At 40.8% G+C, this 16,632-nt stretch overlaps 2 protein-coding genes across 2 annotated transcripts; one reads left to right on the forward strand and one right to left on the reverse strand.

The window, feature by feature from the left end:
* Window positions 1–1,800: 1,800 nt before the first annotated feature.
* On the forward strand, window positions 1,801–5,592 carry LOC108042771 (protein mab-21-like). The gene is made up of 3 exons (XM_017121213.2): window positions 1,801–2,009; window positions 3,310–3,863; window positions 4,043–5,592. The coding sequence occupies exons 1-3, from the start codon at window positions 1,807–1,809 to the stop codon at window positions 4,390–4,392; spliced, it is 1,107 nt and encodes a 368-aa protein (XP_016976702.1). The 5' UTR covers window positions 1,801–1,806; the 3' UTR covers window positions 4,393–5,592.
* A 4,875-nt stretch (window positions 5,593–10,467) lies between these two features.
* Window positions 10,468–14,850, reverse strand: LOC108042785 (pancreatic lipase-related protein 2). Its single transcript, XM_017121236.1, has 3 exons — window positions 14,344–14,850; window positions 11,886–12,781; window positions 10,468–11,747 (listed from the first exon to the last, which is right to left on the reverse strand). Exons 1-3 carry the CDS (start codon window positions 14,456–14,458, stop codon window positions 11,157–11,159), a joined length of 1,602 nt encoding a protein of 533 aa, XP_016976725.1. The 5' UTR covers window positions 14,459–14,850; the 3' UTR covers window positions 10,468–11,156.
* Between the last annotated feature and the right edge of the window lie 1,782 nt (window positions 14,851–16,632).

The raw sequence follows: 16,632 nt of genomic DNA on the forward strand, positions 1-16,632 counted from the left end.
ACTGCGAGGGCTGTCAGAAGTTGCCAACTGGCACATTAATCCACGCGACATATTTATGAGTGTAAATGTATCTGTGTATCCGCGAGATATAAAGATATCGGCCGGCGAACATGGACGAGGGTTGCTCGTTGCTCGCAGCTCGCTGCTCTTTGCTAAATGAGTGCACATTTCAGATAAATTATTGCACACAACTTGTACGCGATGGCAGGCCGAAATGTATTTAACAAATTAAATTTACACACAGATACACACATCGACAGGCAGCGACTTCAAAGAGGGCGCCGCAGCGTAACGGCCACAAAAAGGGGCGGGGCCACAGCGGACCAATCATATCGCACCGCTCTCACAGATACACAGCCAGTCAACCCCATAGATACACCCATACAGATGGGAACGCGAGAGAGAGCGTATCTCTTTGTGTTTTTTTTTCCGTGCACTGGGAAAAATATTTATATTGAATCAGCAATTACAGCTAAAAATAAAGAATAGGAAAATTGTATATGAAAAATGTTTACTGCGCCTAAATTGTTCATTCTAACAAAATCTGAGCAATTAAATTGACTTTGTTTTTTCATTTCCTCACGAATTTTTACTTCTGAAAGAGAAGCACAGTGTATTTAATATATTTCTTATATTTACATTAAAATAAATTTTGTTAAAATTTTAAATTGAAAATAAATTTTATTTTCTGTTTTCAGTTTTATAAATATTTCAGTGTTTCATGTTTTATTAGATAAAAAATTACTACAAGAGAATATACCTTAATTTCGAATAAGACTAATCATAAAAATATTTGTCTATATTTACACTGACAAACTTATTTGACTCAGTATAATTTACTTACCTGTTTTCTATTTATTTGAAATGATTGTATGTATTTTTCTTCAGGTGTATCTGTTAGATACGGCAGATATGCGGCGCTGTGTAGAGTATCTCATCGATTTTTTAAGCGTCGGAATGCGTGGCACGAGACAGAGACGCCTGTCACGTGACAGTCCCGACATGTATCTGTATCTTTGGCTGTGTGAACCCCCCTCCCACCACCACTCCCCCTGTATCTGGATCCCATTCATGGGCACCGAGACGAGATGGCGGATTCGTTAGATACTGAGATACTGGAGATACTCTCGTGCAGCCGGGCAAAACTGCACTTTCAGCGCTTTTTATCTGCCGAAGCTGTAAATATCCGCGAGATTTACAACGCCAGCGAGCGACTGGAGTATCGGTATCGTCTGGCGGACTCGAACTCGGACTCGGTGTCGGTCTCCTCTTTTCGTACTCGTACTCGTACTCGAAATCGACATCGCTATCTGGGGGTATCGCCTTTTAGCACAACGCATCATCATTCGGCCTGCGATTTGCCAATGCAGATACTGTATCTGCGGGCCACTGCAGTCACTGCAGCCACGAAAATCGAAAATCGAAAATCCAAGAGCCCAGAGCCTAAAGCCAAAAGCCAAAAGCCAAAATCCAGATATACATACTCGTACACCTCGGTTGTTGTCGTCGTGCTCCACTTGTGCCCATTGTTGCTCTGCTGTCACCGTAACTCACAATTGAATTGTTCCTTTGTTCTGTTTCTGTTTCTGTTACTGTCCCGGCTTAAAGAAGAGACCCGCTCCCGAATTTCGCATAATTGGCTGGCCGCCGCTGGCTTTCAAGTTGGCCGCCAGACCAAGTGTCGCCGGGAAAAAGGTACAACCGGCTGGTCAAAGGGTGCAGATATAGATATAGATACAGATACTGGTGCGGATATAGATGCAGATACTGGCATTCGGCGCGGAAAAGTGAGATAAGGACAATACCATGCTAGTGCCGCCGGACATGATGGCCGCCCAGACGCGCATGGTCTACCAGATGAACCGATTCTGCGCGGAGAGGGTCCAGGCCAGGATGTTCAAGACGGCCACCGCCATCCGCGAGATCTGCAAGATCGTCCAGGACATCCTCAAGGAGGTGGAGCTGCAGGAGCCGCGCTTCATCTCCAGCCTCGTCGAGTGCAATGGCAGGTAATAATAGTAAAAATTCAACCTAATTGTAAAACAATGCTTTTAAAATCTTTCATATTTTTATTAGTGTCTTAACTCCAGCCTCTTTGAGTTTTATCTTTTAGGGTTAAACAGATTTATTACAAGTTAATTTACGTACAGTTTGAGCAATTTAAACATTAAAATATGCACATTTAGTTAAATGAATGATACAAAATGACCAAGACTCAAAGGATAATTAAAAAGTCTCAATAAACCCTCATTCAAAATCAAAAGCTAAGTAAGATTAAAATTTCTGAGTTGTTTTTTAAAAGACCATTTTAAACGTCAAAAGATCTTCTGATCTCGATTAGTTTTATCAAATCAACAAATTTCTATCGACTTCAAAATTATTTCAATGCTTGCAGATAATAGTAAATATGTTTTAATTTGTTTTTAATAAACTGAAAATGAGTTAGGTAACAAAACGGGTAGTACTCAATCGATCAGATCTGTTAAGTGACCCAAACCACAGAGCCTTCAGCAAAGTATCTGCGTAATTCCAGTGCCCGGATGACTGTCATCGCGGCTCCTGCTCGCTCCACTAAATCCACTCCACTCCACTGCAATCCTCACCACTCCATTGGGATCATTACTACCAAAGTGCAGCGTCATTGTCAGTTACCTGTCAAGTCATGCCCATCGGGGTTCTCCACTTTGCCCGAGGTGCAATCGCCACTTATTAGATTGGATTGATCAGTTAGATATATATAAATATTTAAACAATGGAAGTGCGTTTTGTTTTGGCGAAGTTAGAATAAAAAACTTTAAAGACCCAGCTCCCGAAAAAATAAACTCGAGCTTTTTGAAATGTCATCATGTCCGGAAAAAATCAGCTTCATTTTTGGGTTTTTAATCAAAACCCTGTGAAATAGTGGTCGAAAGTTGGAATGTCATACCTCGTTGAATTCGTTCGAAAATTTCCAATTGTTTGATGTTCTCAGCTAAAAAATTTTTTTTTGCCGATTTTCGCAAAAATTATGATGTTATGAAAAATGCTAAAATATTTTCAAAAAATCAATTTTTCCATATCAATCTGAAATTGATAGTTTAGATATTTTGCTGCACATTCTTTTGGCTGTGCATCGTATCTTGGCTAAATTAGATCAAAACTGCCTTACAATTTTTTTATAAAAATATGTTGAATGCCATTAAATATTTATTAATAAACCCTTTATTGGATTAGTTTGAATCGATCAGTATTGTATCAGTATTTTATTTTATGTTCAATGATATATTATAGGATATGATATATAATAATAAATGTGTCTTCGTTTTACAGGTTCGAGGGCGTGGAGGTCGTATCCCCAAACGAATTCGAGATAGTCCTCTATCTGAATCAAATGGGCGTCTTCAACTTTGTGGACGATGGCACTCTGCCAGGATGTGCTGTATTGAAGCTAAGCGATGGCAGGAAGAGGTCCATGTCCCTGTGGGTGGAGTTCATCACGGCCAGTGGGTATTTGTCCTCCCGGAAGATCCGAGCCCGTTTCCAAACGCTGGTGGCCCAGGCCTGCGATAAGAGTGTCTACCGCGACATGGTCAAAATGGTGGGCGACACCAGCGAGGTGAAGTTGCGCGTTCGTGAGCGATTCCTGGTCCAGATCACGCCGGCCTTCAAGTGCTCCGGCATCTGGCCGAGATCGGCGGCCCACTGGCCGGTGCCCCATCTTCCGTGGCCACATCCCAATATCGTGGCGGAGGTTAAGACGGAGGGGTTCGATCTTCTGTCCAAGGAGAGCGTCGTCATGCAGAACAAGAACAATAATGCGGCCAGCATGGAGGGCGATGCCTGGGTCCTCAGCTTTTTCGAGGCCGAAAATCGCCTCCTGCAAGGTAATTAAATCACTCAAAGAATTATCAATTTAAATTTAAATTTAAATCATGAATTTTGTAATTTTTTAATCTCTAAATAAATTTTAAAGAATTTGGTAATAATAACTGAATAGGGGTTTTCAACTCTCAAAATCTAAGGTTAGTCTGTGGTGGTATTAATATCTAATTTACTTTTCCAGGTGGCTGCCGCCGGCGTTGTTTGAGCATGCTGAAGACGCTGAGGGACAGGCACATGGAGCTACCAGGTAATCCCATCAGTGCGTACCACCTGAAGAACCTGCTGCTCTACGAGTGCGAGAAACATCCGCGGGACTTCGAGTGGGACGAGAGTTGCATTGCGGACCGCATCAACGGGATCTTCCTGCAGCTGATATCCTGTCTGCAGTACCGCCGATGTCCCCACTACTTCCTTCCGGGATTGGACATGTTCAAGGGCAAATCCCCCAGTGCTTTGGAGCAGGCCGCCAAGCAGGTGTGGCGATTGACCCGCGAACTGCTCACAAATGCCAACGCCTTTGAGAAGTTGTAAGGGGGCGTGGCTAGGGGGTTGAGGTGGGTCGATTTTGTAGACATTTTTGCGAAGTTCTTGGGATATCTTGTATCTTAAATCGATTTTAATCTCTTATGCAGTTAAAGGAACGCTGTTGTGTCATTGTATAAAACCATTTTAATCTATCTTTCCTTTAGTGTGGCATTTTAACTTCATTTATTATTACTTTGATTTTTTTCTTCCTGAAAATATTACTTTTGAATATTATTTTCATCTATTATTATATTTATAAAATTTAATTTAAATCCAGTTGATGTGGGCCCTTATTTTTCTATCCAAATTAACACACGTTTTTCTATATGCAACTTTTATACTTTTGAGAATAATATATTAACTTTTCTTTCCATTTTCAATGTTAGACAAACAACAGTGTAAAATGTAATTGGGAGAAAGTTTTCCTCAGTAAAAGAAAGGATTTGAACTAGATTAATATCGAAATTCGCAGCAGAAAACTTCCCCTAGTAATGTATTTCCCAGTGTTTTCGCAGTCATCCAGATATCGACCCACCAAATGTGGGGGAGTGTGTGGTGTGTGGGGTGCCAAGTCTGCCGGAGATGGAAGATATATATACGACTATATATATATATGTGGCTCCTTAGCGGCCATTTTGTGCCATGTCCGTGTGCCTGTGTTTGTCTGCGTGACCGAGACCGTGTGTGTGCGTGTGCGTGTGCGAAAGTGTTAATGCGGAGATGCGAGATAAGTCCACTCCCCATTTCGACTCGACTCCGACTCCGACTCAACTCGACTCGATTTGAGATATATATCTGCCCATCCAGGCGTTCCGGCTAAGCCTCGAATATTGTTTTTAATAACTCGCCCCTCGACGCTCACGACCCATCCTTTGTTTGCCCATCGAACAATGGATTCGCCAACTTCCAGATCCCGGATGGAATAAAAAAAAAATCAAACAAAAAAAGAGCATTTGGCCAGGCGGCTCCTTTTACACGGGCCACTCAACGTATACGATTGTTTCACAGTTCGCAGATCCTAGATCAAAGCAAAAATATGAGAAACAAAGATAGAGCGAGAGATTCCATTGAGCGTTCCAAGTCCAACTTTACATTGTTTTTGAATACCTATATACATTTGCACCTATATACATTTACCACGATTATCCACAGTTTGTTTTAAGTACAACATAATCCTAGATTGTTTAAGTGAAAAGAAATGCTTGAATAAATTCAAGAATAGCCAAAGGCAGCAGCTCGTTTGGTTTATTTTTAAAGAGGGGCTCAACAAAACTGTCATTATGTGTGGGTTAACAAGAGTTACATTTTCGAAACATTCATTTTAAAAATAGTATAAAAAAAGGATTTTAAAAATATTAATTGCAATTTTGGTTTCAAAATATTACATCCATGGTTTAAATACCCGTAAAATGTTTAACGTTTAAAACGGCTAAATTGTTTTCAAAAAACTAGTATTAGAAATTGCTATTTATTTTATGAATTATTAAGAAATATAAAAGTTTTCTTATGGAACAAGTTGATATACTTAAATTGAGCTCACAAACAGATGCCATATTTTTTTTCAGATCTTAGGATTTGGCTTGGAAGGTCGGATGACAGGTCCCAAAGTCCCGAGAGGATGTTCTCGGATCTCATTAGGCCTTCCACCGGGTGAGTTAATGTTATGATTATTGGCAGTGCCGGATATTTATTCGCAATTGGCGACGTATCTGGATCTGGATCGGGATCGGAATCGGGATCTGAAGCTGAAGATGAAACTGAAGCTGAAGCTGGGAAGATGCAGCTGCTGCAGCGACAACTGAGCATCACTTTTATTACCCTTATTTATGGTTATTTTCTGGCGGGGGCTGGGACCCAAAACCGAGTGGTTTGGCTGCTTTGTTCTGCGGTTCTTTTGTCTCCACCTTTTATTTATTTATTTTGTTTGCATTTTCATTTTTTGTTTTTGTTTTGGCGGAACGAAAAACTTTCAGCGAATGTAATCGATATTTTCTTCGACGGTCGCATCGCATCGCGTCGCGTCGACAAAAGAAGGTGTCTTCGAATGGGGAGTTCGGCGGCGGTACGGGAAATAATCAGCGTCAGCACAAGGATGTGGACTATAATGCGTTGGCCCAAATAACAAATTATGCCGAGGCACGCAGGGATCATGTTACGCGGCCCTCCATCACCACCAGTAACCCCTGTGCCAGCCCTCGGGTGGGTGGCTTTCCCTTTGGTCCTGGGAAAAGCATCATCAGGTGACCGAGTCCAAATGCGAATCCGCATCCGTATGGGAATCCTCATCCAGGATGCGCACTTGGCCGCCAGCAGAAGGACACGTGGCTGCCTTTTTTTTCCCAAATGGGAGGGGTTGGGTTTCGAAAAAGCAGAAGGACCTGAAACCAGGACCGTCTGCCAGTAGCCCCGCATCGATAAGGCACGATTCCCATTTCTCCCGCTGACAAATGGTATTTGAAATGCTTTTAAATGGGGGGACCAGTTAGAGTACCAGGATCCATGACGCAACACCTGCCCATTCACATACCCATTCTCATGCCGAGTAATCATCATCCCAGTTCCAATACCTATTCCAACCCAAAGAAACCTTTTCATTTGGCCGGGCTGTCACAACTTTGGCAAAGCCACAAAAAATATTGTCGCCTGTCGCCCTTTGATTTTGGCTTCCACACAAATACCCTGCGAATTTTGGGTTTATTATAAATAGGAGGCTTTTTCAGGATTCAATTAACTTAACTTTTCTGTTACTTAATCTTGGCTTTTTATAGAAATAATATTACAAACACTATGAAAGTTATATTTAATATTTTTGTTGAAAATAAGTAGCAGTATAATATAATTAGAATTCTATAACAAATGTTGTTATAGGGAGGTAAGAAAGTAAATTATTTATCTTTTAATAGTTAATTAATATTAATTTATAAAAGTCTAATGATATAATTAATATTTTTTAATAAACAACTCCAAATACTGCAGGATATTTAAAGTTCGTTTGCTGGCGAGCAGACTTCCATGTTTCGGGCTTTTCTTGTTGACATTTATGCGCACCCTCCCTCCAGTTTTTGTAGCTCCTGACTCCGAATCCTTCCGCCGAATCCTGCCACGCCCCCAGGCGATTCGTGGGCGGTGACAGGAGACTTGCGATTGCGATGGCGATGGCGTCGCATTGTCCTGGTTCTTAGTCCTTGCTTTTTAGTCCTTTGCTGGCGGCTTCTGTTTTCTGTTTCTGTTTTCCGTTTTCTGGCTTTGTCGCATGGCTTCGAATGGCATTTCTTTGTTTTAATTGTTCACTAATGATATTTAAATTAGTGCTCTAAGTGACCGCGGGCGGTTTCTCCTTCGCCTCCCCCATTATCCATTATCCCTTTCGCCTTTGTTTTTGTTTATTGTTTGTTGTTTGCATTTTGACATTTCATTTGTTTAGATCTTTCGGCGAGGGTTGACAAAGTAAATATTAAGGGAGTAAAGGAAAACGACAACGGAATTTGAATATAACGACAGCTTTTGTTGCCGTTTTACAAATTATATATGATATCCTCGTCCAATATCTCAAATGCTCTTAATTATCGCTAAAATATATTACATTTAAAAACTAATTCTGACTTAAATATCTCTAGATGTCTTTGAGATAATGTTCATATGTACTTATCTAAAGTTACAAAATTTAATATTTATTTTACTACTTTACTTATTTTCACATTGTTAATAATTACCTAATCGTTTCATTTGCAGATGCTCTAGACTATTTATATTTTATTTTTCATCTTGTGGCGTAATTATGTCGTCATTATCAAAAACACGTGGTGCAATTTACCAAGCTGACAAAAGGAGACGACTCCGCATCCTCCTGCGGAGCTGGAAAATGGATTGGATGGATTGGGTGGATGGATGTGAGGGGAAAACTCGGCGCACACGCCACGAATTATGAATATCAGAAAAATGCACAAGATGAATGGTGCACGGAAAATGCCAGCGGGATGGAGAGGCGAAATCCCAACGGGAGTGGGAAATTAGTTTTCCACGCATCGCCAACGGAGACAATGGAGCGCAGGAAAAGCGGGGAAAGTTACTTGAGGAGTGAGGAGAAAAAAAAAACCGACGGCAGCACCTACACGTGATAATTTAGAGCAGATTGTCGCCTCGCAGCACTATATTGAAAATATATAGAAGATATATCTGACGGGGGGGAACACTTTAGAGCCATCGTATTTTTGGATGGACATTTGCATTCAATTACGGCAGCTGTGAGCCGGCCCTGATTTATATTTATGCACGCGACTCTGACGGCCCATAAAGGAAACCCCAAAATGCGCCGCAGCGGGGGAAAACTCAGGGGGATTTTTCCCCTTTTTCCCCCTTTTCCCCACTAAAATAAAAAAGAGTTGGCGCTGCCTGCGCTCAATCATAATTATGTGATTTGTTTGCGACGCCGGCGCGTCCGACTAATTAAACGGCGAAATGACAGAGTGGGTGGGTGGATCTATATGGTCGATGGAAGGGGTGAAGAATCTGGTGGAAAATCGAGGGAGGGGATGTTGACGTATTGTCGCTGATGTTGCCCCGCTGGAATTATGACATTTTGATTTGAGCCCGAGCCCCATTTGATGTCCCTCAGCCGGCGCACTCGTCTGATTTATGCCACAAGTCAGGGGAAAATGTGAGGAAAATCATAAAACGAAATATGGAAAAGGAGTAGGAATTTAGAAGGAAGTGGAGGCCAAGGTGAACTAATTAAGAGGCGGATGGCTAACGGATTGCAGCTGCATTTAACAACCGAAAGGGGAGGCACTTGGCCATTTGCTTTGCCGTATTTCCCATGACATTCGGGGACATTCGGTGGCCGAGATCGAGGAGTTATCCCAAATCGATTAACATTATTAATGAATGCATATCATGGGAATAAGTGGGCACACATTTGGGAGGCGGGGGACACAGGTGGAGCAACGAAAGTCAAAACATGAAAAGGTTTTCAAACAATTTCAGTTCTCAGAAACGAATGAAATGAACTCCAGCGAAACATTGTCAACATGATCATCAACTGTCTCCCTCTTTCTCTCTCTCTCTGTCTATCTCTGTCTCTGTCAACATATTTATGGGCCAGGTTCATTTTGAGGTTGAGACTGGAACCGAAAAACACTGAAAAAAAGATTATTAAAGACTTTATTTCATACACTCATATTCCTTTAAAATATATTTAAGAACTGGAGAATTGTTTTTAACAACATTCAAAAGCCAAAGTACCTAAGGTATTAATATTTATTATTTTCTGGGTGTGCATTAAATTCTGTTTTAAATTGAAAGAAACAATTTAAATTTCCAATAAAATATTATATGAAATAAATACAAAAGAAGAGTGCAGTTACTTACCAAAAACACAACTTAAATTGGTGCTTTACGTTAGTTGTTTAATAGTAATACATTTTGGGGGTCATCTTTAAACATTATACTTTGTTTTGGGTTCTATTTAATATGTCAAAATCATTACATTTATTTCTGTGTAGTGTCTGAGGCTTTGGGGCTGCCCGGAAAGCATTGGAATGTCCAAATGTTCGATCATAAAACAAAGACCCAGCCGCAGAAACAGAAACTTCAACTGAAACTGAAACAGAGACAGAATACCGAAAACCGAAACAGAAACCGAAATCGAGACGGCGAACGAGGTTGAAAACGAGTCGAATCAATGCAGATAATATCAATTATATGTAAAAGATACACATGCATGCGATAGATACATTTGCCCCGATAAGCATTTAAAATATTAACATCAACAACAGACTGGGGATCCATGTCATGGAATTTCGGTCCCCCGTCTCCAGTGTTTCGTGTTTGTGTTTATAATTCATTAGAATCCACAGCTGATTTGAGTTATAGGCAGGCAGATCCAAATCTGGGGACTTGTTGTGTCACCAAAGGTTTTTATCGCAATTATCTAACCTCGAGTTCCTTTTAAATCGAACTTTCGGTGCAAGAAATGGGAGTCATTTGAATAACAAATATGTACATCTTAAAATATTCTATTCACCGATAATAAGATTGAATAAAACCTATAGTTAAAAAGTTATTATTTAAAATTCTAATAACTTAGTTTTCTTTTCAAAGTTTTCGTTTTTATTTACATTAAATTAGGCTACATCAATGTACTATAACTACAAATACATTTTATATGCTCAAAAAAAAATGACAAAAAAATATTTTATAAAATAAATAACGGTTTGATGATTGTTTCTTTTGCGAACTATTAAAATACTATAATAAAATACAAACTGTTCTTTCTTGGGCAGTTGCTATAAAAATCCAAGTAGGAACACTTTTAGATCTGTTCTCATTTTGCAGACACGCACCAACGGTTATATTGGGTACTCATCTAAGCGGAGGCGCGAACCTGCACTGCTTGACTCGATTCTCTACATGAAGCAGTTCTGCCAAGGAAGTAATAACTATATTCTTAATTAATTAGCTAATTAATCAATAAACTATATAAGTCGAACATAAAATTAATTAGCTAATTAATTAATGATATAGTTTACATACAATTCAAAATTCAGTAGAAAATTAATTAATTAAATGAAATGATTAAGGTTAATCCATATTTAACTAGATTGTTAATCAGCCAAGGAAAAAAACATTAATTAATTAGAAAATTAATTAAGATAATGCAATTTTACCTTGGCCAATAAGCGATCGTCTAAATCAATGGGCTTCTTAAATCAATTACAAAATCAATTAACCAATAAGCTACCAAATCAGGTTGTTAATTTAACAGATGATTATTATTCCTTGCAATAGCTGGAGCGCAGGACATTTTCGGCGCCCGTGAGAATGGCTCCCTCGTGCTGTGGACACAATTTCAGATAGAGCTCGTTGGACTCCATCGCCTCAATGAGGATGTACTCGAGGTAAATTCGCGGCGCCGATAGGATGCGCCAGGTGAGTGGATTCAGTATGTTCGTGGGATATTCCCAATTTACGGTGGCGTATTCCGGTTGCCGGAGATTTTTTCCGGCCACCAGTGCTTTGTATTCGTAGCCCGGCTCAAAGTACATGGCCTTCGGAGAGAATTTCATCATCTCCGTGGTGGCTCTCTTGTGCAGAGCATCGTGCAGCTGAACGGACAGGATGCCCACCTCACCGCCATGGAGTGTACTCTCATCATGTCCGGAAACTCGCACCGTAATCCTGTAGTGCAGCCGACAGAAGGGCTTGCTATCGCCTGTCCACAGGTAAAAGACACCTGGTGAGTCGCCCTGCTGCACCTGGCCCATATCCACCTGCTCCTGGTAATCCTCCTGGCTGTGATAGCCCATCCGCAGACAGGTGTGGCCCGGCTCCTCGCAGCTGGTGCACTTCGTGTCCTTGAAGCTCTGAAAAGGGGGAAATAACATTGATTAATTTAAAAAAAAACATAAATTTCGAATTAATTTATAATTGTGAACACCTTTAAGATCTTTGATATATATCAAACCAAAGTAAAATGTAAATTCTATGTCTAAGTTACTCACCTCGAAAGAATCGCAGGTTATTCCGAGGAAAGGGCACTGCGAACCGATGCTCTCCGTGAAATACTGCTGACTGCGGATGTGATTGCAGCCGAGGAACTCCTGCACGGTCAGAAACAGCGTCTTCTTCTTCGCCACATCCTGGAACTTCTTGTTGCAGCCGGGATTATCGAATCCTCCGTTGGGGAAGAAGTCCACGTGACCCAGTCGCATATTGATGCCCAGTCCACCTTTCATCAAGGGATTGGCATCCGTGTGCACAATGTCCACAAAGTGGGCATCGGTCTTATCCAGTCGAACGATGGGATCGGTGTCCGTGAAAAGTGGAGCAGCCGGATCCAGACCCGTAATCCTGGCCGGCTTCAGGCCAAAGTCGTGTTGCAGATGATATCCCGTATAGCCCGAAAGATGGGCGCCCAGCGAGTGGCCAATTATGTGGACATTGTCCAGATTGGGGAGACGCAGCTCCTCGTACAGCATGTGCACCACATGGGCGGTGATGGCGCCCACCAGCCGGATGTTGGCCACCGCCTGGACATACGGAGGACTCGCACCGCCGCCCCAATCGATGAGAACCACGGCTGCCCGACCCTCCGGCTCGTGGGCCAGCAGAGCCTTCGCCATGTCCCACATCCAGGGAATCTCGCCGGATTCCAGGTAGCCATGGACCAGCAGGAAGATCTTGCCCTTGGGATTTATGCCCATGCCCTGGACACCATCCGGATCATTGAGGTCCAGGTACTTGGGCTGATCCATGGCCTTTCGCAAGTACAACGTGAAATGCGGCTCGATCTCCGAGGGTTTCTGCGGATGCACATTAATCGACCGTGTCACCGTGTTCCATGGCCCATTAATCGGAAAACAGCCGTACACGCCAAAGCACTTCACCTCGTTGATGTCTGACGGGAAAAGGAAAACAATCGGAGGATTATTAGTTGGGTATTTGGTCTATAAATCAGCGCCACGCTGAACACCTGAACCCAGATAAGCATGCTGGAATCTCCCGAGAAATGCCCAACTATCACTAGGTCTGAATAGTGCCGGTTCATTCGATTGCCAGGGAAAAGCGCTTAAATTGAAATCTTACAAATAATCTGGACTAACATCTATAATAACTTTTTTAATCAGTGGGATAATCACCCAAGAAACTGTAAAAAAAAGTTATAGAACCATAAATCTAACAAAATCTTACTGATAGTTATCAGCAATAATTCGTGTTCGTTATAAACAATGGCTTAATTTGGTGTCAATTGTACTAATGTACTAATGTAGTTTCCAAAACCTAAAATAAGTTGACTCAGTCACAGTTAAATCATTTTTAAATTATACATTTTGTGTCTGTTTAGCTTTTAAAATTTTATTAACATATTTTAAAGTTACTTTTTAAAATAAGCATTAAATATATTTAAGCAAAAATATATTTGTAGTTTTTAATAAGTCTTCTTAACGCTACCGTTTTACTGGGCTAGTAACAATTGGACGATCTCAATTAGAATTGCTTTGGTCTGGCAAAAAGCTTAACGAACCGTGTAAATCTTTTAATAATTTTCAAGACGACATTGCAATTCTTAGAGGGCCCAATTTAAATCTTCCTTGAAGACAGCTGTGATCCATTAAATGTTTCAACGAGCCGTGATCGGAAATGGATATCGGTTTGGCCACTGGTGCATGGATGACCGGCCATTGTCGTCTCTTCTTTATCGCGGTCTTCTTTAGTTTTCCGTTTTGTATCGGAAGTTTTCGATTAGATAGCCACTATATATACATTTACCGGACGAGTCACGTCATTAGCCTATGGGACCCTGATTTCCAAACCAAATCGAGCCACCACCTGTGTTTCCATTCCGCAGGTGATCGTGATCGCCACGGGTTTCGTGGAAGAGCTTTCCCCAATTGCCGCACCGATTACCACTCAGCATCTTTGGGTGTTGAGCCGCTAAAGAGCCAACGACTGTTTGTTCGACATACAACCGACAAGAAACCACTTAAGGCGGAGGAAACCCCAAATTGGTGGCCCCTAACTGGGCCCAAACGCACACCTGCGGCCAAAATAATAGCTCAAATTAGTTGGTTCTCTGAACAACGGATATTTCGAAATCTACAGGCCTAATTCAATACTTATGGGCAATAAAACGAACGTGTTTAGCTTCATAAATTAATCTTAGAGAAAAGAAGTTATGGGCCTTATTTGTAGAACTGGAATTAAAATTAGTATTTTTAAAACCAAAATCAGATAAATTCTATTTAATTTAAATTTCTCTCAGATAAGTTTATAACCTTTTTTTCGGAAACTGTATAAATCAAATAAATAATTTAAATCTCTTGGCTTCTCTTATTTCTCCCACCACTGTGGCTCAGATCTGCGATACTTTTGGGCCACTTTCGATGAACATGTTCTAGTTACTTTGGGTGGTGGTGCAATTTGGTGGTCAAAAGTGGGACCGCGGGTCGGATTACTTACCACTTTTGGGGGCTGGTGGCAGATCAACCAGGGTGTTGACGGCCGCTCGACTGGTTTGATTGGCCAAATACAACATGGTCTGCAGCATCAGGCCGCCGGTGTTGGCCACGTACATCTTTGTCAGGATTCAGATCCTTGGATCCCTTGGATATTGTTACAGATTTCCAACTCAAATCACACACTTTTCCCAGGGCTTAGCCACAATCACGAATCACTTGAACGTGTGCCACTCGAGTTGGCTGTTCTATATTATCTAAGGCTAAGACTTATATATTCGAGTTACGATGCGATCGATCGATCGATGGATCGTTTGTTGTGGCCTGGCTTTTCGTTAGTTTTTTTTAATTAAGTTTGACGTTAATCTTATCGACTGTCTCTCGTCTCGAGTGGGCCGTTAGTTTCTTGTGGCCCTCGGGTTTTCGACTATCTCTGATTCACACTCGACTCGGACTCTGCTATATGTGCCAGCTATATCTCCGCCGATCTGAGTCGCTTGGGAACCGTTTGAACACTGAGCGGATCAGCTGCGCCCCACGCAATTTTTATGCGAAGACGGACGGCGAGAAATCGAAATCGAAACCGAAAACGAGGCGGAAAGCTGCATCCGAAGCTGCAGCCGAAGCCACCGACCGATGACGTTGGGCCGATAGTGCTGACTGTTCCGACGATTTTCCGACATATGATTGCTATAATAATACAATAAGGCTACCTTTCAAAGGTCAAGTATAAATGGTGGTTGAAAAAAGACGAATCCACTTAAAAATGTCTTGGAAATCAAATTAATAATGGCCCATAAGTAAGAAATAAAATCAAAGTTTAATTTCCAATATTGTAATATCAAAATATTTTAAATTTATAAACAGCTTTAAAGCCCTAAAACTAAATATACATGTGAATTTATAACCCTTGTAAAGTGATTTGTTGAAATTCTAGTTATTAGTTGTTAATCATCATCCTATAATATTCAATCACACCATAAAGTTTCATTTAATATTGCTAATAATAATATTGTACAAAAATAATCAATACAATATCAATCTTTAAAAATAATGTTTTCTTTGTATTGAAAATTCTATCGTTTTTCAACATTCAATAATTGTTAAAGCACGGAAAATACTATATTTAGCTTTTTTTGTAATGATTGTCAGATTTCAGCTTTATATAGTCACCACTGATCACTTAACTTCGGCACGCGACTTGCGGCAGAGAATGTGGAAAAGAGAGAAAAAGACCCTGAGCTGATAAGCTGAATCCGACCGTTTCTCGCAGTGTAGATGCAAAGTACACCAGCTGGCGGGGTTGCTCTTTGTTGGATGCACCTTCTTGATAAGAAAACAACTCTGTCGACAACAACAAAGTGACCGCCATGGAGGCGTTCGCTGAGCAATCTTTCTGGGAAAAAGGGGCGGCAGAAAGATGGATCCATGTAGGGTCAGAAATAGAGGCTGAGACCCCCCTTGGGCTATCAGCAAATGTTTCCCGCAACCCATTCTGCACAGAAAGAAATACATTCGTTTAAGTTTTCCTTACAGAATTTACTGAATTTAAGGAAATCCGTGCGGAAGGAAATTACTTTTTTTTTACAGCAATCGTCAAATTTAATAAATTAGTTATTGTTTAACCAATAAAATAACTTAGTGAAATGTGAAAACTGTGATTTTCAACCATTTTTTACTCAAAAATAGCAGTATATTTTACGATAACAATGCAAATAAAAGCCTAATAATAGAATGGCATACCTCGTTAAATTCGTTACAAAATTTCCAATCGAGTGGCATTCACAGTTTTTTTTGTAAAATTTTCGAGAAAACTCATGAGCTATACCCTTATGAAAAATGTGAAAAGCGAGAAATGTGATCTTCAGCCATTTTTCGCCCAAAAATATCCGTTTTTTCACCATAACAACGCAAGTAATAGCCCAATAATGGAATGCCATACCTCGTTGAAATCGTTACAAAATTTCCAATCGAGTGGCATTCACAGATTTTTTTGTAACATTTTCGAGAAAAATGATGACTACTTACCCACTTATAAAAAATGTGAAATACGAAAAATGTGATTTTCAACTATTTTTCGGCCAAAAATATCAGAATTTTTACGATAACCTTGCGTATTATTGCGATTATTTTCCTGTGTATAGGGGGCCTAATGAAATTCTTCAAGAACTGTGTCAATCGACGGGCACTCGCGGCACCCCTGCCCCTCAGGTGGTGTCAATGTCTGGTGGCTAGTATACAATTGAATGTATTCCCATTGGCAAGCGTTATCGCAGAATCCCGTTTCGCTTTC

The sequence above is a fragment of the Drosophila rhopaloa genome, unplaced genomic scaffold, assembly GCF_018152115.1.
Source record: "Drosophila rhopaloa isolate 14029-0021.01 unplaced genomic scaffold, ASM1815211v1 contig_3, whole genome shotgun sequence".
Taxonomy (NCBI): Eukaryota; Metazoa; Arthropoda; class Insecta; order Diptera; family Drosophilidae; genus Drosophila; species Drosophila rhopaloa.

Excerpts from the sequence above, each read along its gene's own strand:
- LOC108042771 (XM_017121213.2), top strand. The coding sequence starts at position 1,807 with ATGCTAGTGCCGCCGGACATGATGGCCGCCCAGACGCGCATGGTCTAC. Across the intron at positions 2,010-3,309 it reads CTCGTCGAGTGCAATGGCAG|GTTCGAGGGCGTGGAGGTCG; the intron begins GTAATAATAGTA and ends TTCGTTTTACAG. Across the intron at positions 3,864-4,042 it reads CGAAAATCGCCTCCTGCAAG|GTGGCTGCCGCCGGCGTTGT; the intron begins GTAATTAAATCA and ends TTACTTTTCCAG.
- LOC108042785 (XM_017121236.1), bottom strand. The coding sequence starts at position 14,458 with ATGTACGTGGCCAACACCGGCGGCCTGATGCTGCAGACCATGTTGTAT. Across the intron at positions 12,782-14,343 it reads GCCACCAGCCCCCAAAAGTG|ACATCAACGAGGTGAAGTGC; the intron begins GTAAGTAATCCG and ends TTTTCCCGTCAG. Across the intron at positions 11,748-11,885 it reads TAACCTGCGATTCTTTCGAG|AGCTTCAAGGACACGAAGTG; the intron begins GTGAGTAACTTA and ends CCCCCTTTTCAG.